General features: G+C 38.1%; 1 protein-coding gene across 1 annotated transcript in view; it reads left to right on the top strand.

Moving 5' to 3' along the window:
- The window catches only part of COL12A1 (collagen type XII alpha 1 chain), a 136094-nt gene that overhangs the window by 123967 nt on the left and 8454 nt on the right, over positions 1–3673 (top strand). Inside the window, exon 60 of the mRNA XM_027768180.1 lies at positions 724–795. Coding sequence (XP_027623981.1) covers positions 724–795 — 72 coding nt within the window. The remainder of the gene's footprint in view (positions 1–723; positions 796–3673) is intronic.

The raw sequence follows: 3673 nt of genomic DNA, 5'->3' as shown, positions 1-3673 counted from the left end.
AATATGATTTCTTTTGAAGGAAGTTTTAGGATTTAGAACATAATGCTTTGGCTACTTGGTATTTTAAATATTCTACTGAATAGATGGCTAAAATGTCTGTAGGCTGTGTTAAAACAACAGGGCAAAATTCTTATGTTTTAGTGGGGTGAAGGTGATATGATAGAAGAAAATAGACATGTGGAAAATGAACCAAAAGAAAACATACATTTCTAGACTGATAGTGGAATTCCCAGCAGACAAGGGAAGACAGCCACCAAGGTGCCCAACTTGGCACAAAACTGCCACCTTCTTAATTCTTCCCCAGCCAAAGATCTTGATCCTTGTCCTCTGAAGGGTATTCTGGTGTGTATTAGAAATAAACTAAAAAATAGGAATTGCCTTCTGTAAGGCACTTTTGCAGTTAAGTTACTGGAATAAAAAAGTCTACAAACTGTGACCTTGACTCCCTCTTTATATATTTATATGCACACACACACACACACACACACACACAAATTATATTTTCAACTTATTTAAAAATCTATTTACAATTTTACAGCCCAAAAAGATTAAAATGAAAATTTTAAGGTTTTTTTTTTTTTTCCTTTCAGGTTATCTTAACAATTTTTTTTCTTCCTAAGTGTTTCTATGAAAAACTTTTAAAACTGGCTACACTTCATTAGTTTACTTTACATGGGACTTTGCCTTGTCATAACATTCCCATTCTTGGCCTCTGTATTGTAGGGAAGCCCAGGCTCTCCGGGAGTCACAGGACCGAGTGGGAAACCAGGAAAGCCAGGGGACCATGGCAGACCAGTAAGTGACAGCTTGCCTGTCTCCCTACAGTCCTATCAGTGTGGGTGAGAACAGCAAGAGCTGCAAGGCTTTGGCATATTTGGGTCATTTCTTCTGTAATGTGTTTGAAGCCTTTGTTGAAACTATGCTAACTCCATGGATTTGACTTGGTAGCAGTTCTGAAGTTTTTCTCTCTGGGTTGTTATAATATTCTGGATGAAAATTATGGTCACTGGGTTTCTTTAAAAGGAGAATGGGGTTATGAGCCAAGACACATATTTCTGCACTGTATAAACACTCAGAGCTGGGTCAGCAAAATGATTCTTTTTATTTAGGAGTGGTATGCTGCCTGAGACAGAAAAATACACCATGACAGTGCATGGGCCCTCTGAATTGCAAATGTTAACCCTTTGGCCGCTGTGCCATTTGTTCTTTTCTCTCTAGTTGAAGTATTAGTCCTAAAATTAAAAGGATTTTTTGACTATGTTTGGTCATTTTAATATTTTTATGTTGCCATTCCCCAGTTTACATCCAAGTTAACTTTTACTTAGATTTTCTGATTAAATAATAGTTGAGATGGCATTATTGCATATGTGGTATTTTCAAGTGAGTTTCTTTAAAACTGAATGTATTTTGCTTTTGTTTTTGCTATAGGGCTTGTGTGCTTGCCAGAGAGAGGGAGGCAAGGAGGGAGGGAGAGAAGAGAAAGAGAGAGAGAAAGTGAGAAATCATCCCCTTTCCCCCCTGGAGGGATAGCCATTCTACAATCCCTTCTGCTCCATTCTCCTCTCAGGATTTGTGCACACATGCACATGTACCTGGCCTGATTTTCAAGCCACTGGGTCCTGGACTTGAAAAACACAGCCAGCCATGTGAGATCCAGTGCTGTAATCTCTATGCTTCCTGCTGGCCCTCTAAAACTGAATTTAAAGTTTCTAAAATAATCACAAGTATTTTTAATGATGGCTGGACTTCATCTTATTTCTAAGGTTTTATTATTCATATGAATGAAGTGTGGATTTATTTTAAGTAGTTTTTTTTGAAGTCTCAATAACATTAGAAAATGTAGACATTTATCTTAAAGATATCCGAGTCCAACTTTCAGCAGTGACTCAAATTTATCAGGGCTGTTCTCTGCACAAAACTTCTCTTTTCTTAGGTATTGTTCAAGTTACACAAACTCAAGTTGTTTTAAATGAAAAGGACTATGAAACAAATTGGGTTGAGTATCTCTGTGACATGGCCTACCTTCTGTTTACATGAAATTAAGCATAAAGATAGGATTCCTGATATACTTTATAATCTGTGTGTACCCTAAAATGAATCCATTCCTTTATTTATTTATTTATTTATTTATTTATTTATTTACTTATTTATTTATAATTGCCAGAGGATAGGTGCACTCACGAGAGTAGGAGAGAGAGAAAGCACCCATGAGGCATGGTTATGCTACAATCTCTCTCCTCCATTTTTCCATCCTGTTGGGGTTTTAGGCACACATGCACGTGTGCCCATTGTGGTTTTTAAGCAATCTGATTCAAGACTTGAGCTGCAGTCAGTCATATAATATCCAGTTCCCTAAACTGTAGGCTATTGGGATGGCCGAGAATATGACTTTATTCATCTCTTTTCCTTAGTAGGTCATGGCAGAAACAATGTAAGTGCAGTTGAACATATATGGAACTTCTGTACTCATTCAGAATTCCATTTCAGTTTACTATGACCTCAGTAATGTCCTGAGTAATAATAGTACTGATGTAATTGATGGCTACATCTAGAAGCCTAAAAGAACAATCTACTGCTTTTACTGAAATGCGATCTCTAAATATTGGCAATAAAGATGGTTTATACAAATCAAGTACAATAAAACAATCTCGGAGTGGCAGTAAATTAAAAAAACAATTAGAACAATCTTGAAATAGCAGTGAGTGTAAAAAAAAATCTCTGCAATTTGTGAAAAGCTCTAATTCAGTAACATTATTGTTTTTACAGAAATCTAATACTTTTGGCAAGGAGATAGACAAATTCTAGTTTTTCTATCAATGATTATAGTTTGGTATACATTTATTTGGACCTCATCTTTTCCCTTTTACCCTTCACTATCTTCATCCTCTAAAGTGGCAAATTTCCCCTGTTTTTCTCTATATTTTATCTTATCTTCCTCTAATATCTAAAACCAAAAATAACATGGTTATTTGGTTGATAACAGAAGAGAACTTGACTTAATCACTATTAGTTTATATCATTAGCTATTTTAACCAGTTGATAGCTTCTTGCTAGCTTAATAATGATGTTGTAAGAGGGGTCTTCAAAAAGCTCATGAAAATGGGGAACCAGCAGTTAGCGTAATGGCTATGTCGCTGGACTCCCACGTGGTCGACCGCGGTTCGTGTCCCGGACCCGGTGGCTTAAAACTCACGTCGGGCGCGTGTGCGTACATGCCCAAGATCCCGAGAGGAGAAGGGATTGCGGCGTGACCATCCCCCCTGGGGGGTGATTTCTCGTTTTCTGTCTCTATGTCTCTCTCTGTCTGTCTGGCGAGCGCACGCGCCCTACAGTGAAAATCTCTCCAAAAAAAAAAAAAAAAAAAAAAAGCTCATGAAAATGTATATTATGAAAAAACTATGCACGGGTTTAAAAAAACTTTTGTATCCAAATAAGCTTGTCCTTTAATTCCATTTTTCCTCTAGCTTTTTTTTTTGGAGAGGTTTTTGCTATAGGGCACGTGCGCTTGCCAGCCAGACAGAGAGAAACAGAGAGACAGAAAGCAAGAAATCACCCTCCAGGGGGGATGGCCACACCACAATCCCTTCTCCTCCATTCTCCTCTCGGGATCTTGGGCACGCACGCACACGCGCCCGGCGTGAGTTTTAAGCCACTGGGTCCGGGACGCGAACCG

The sequence above is a fragment of the Tupaia chinensis genome, unplaced genomic scaffold (assembly GCF_000334495.1).
Source record: "Tupaia chinensis unplaced genomic scaffold, TupChi_1.0 Scaffold145685_1, whole genome shotgun sequence".
Taxonomy (NCBI): Eukaryota; Metazoa; Chordata; class Mammalia; order Scandentia; family Tupaiidae; genus Tupaia; species Tupaia belangeri.
Note: the sequence above shows the minus strand (reverse complement) of the source record. Positions and strands in the feature narration are given on the sequence as shown.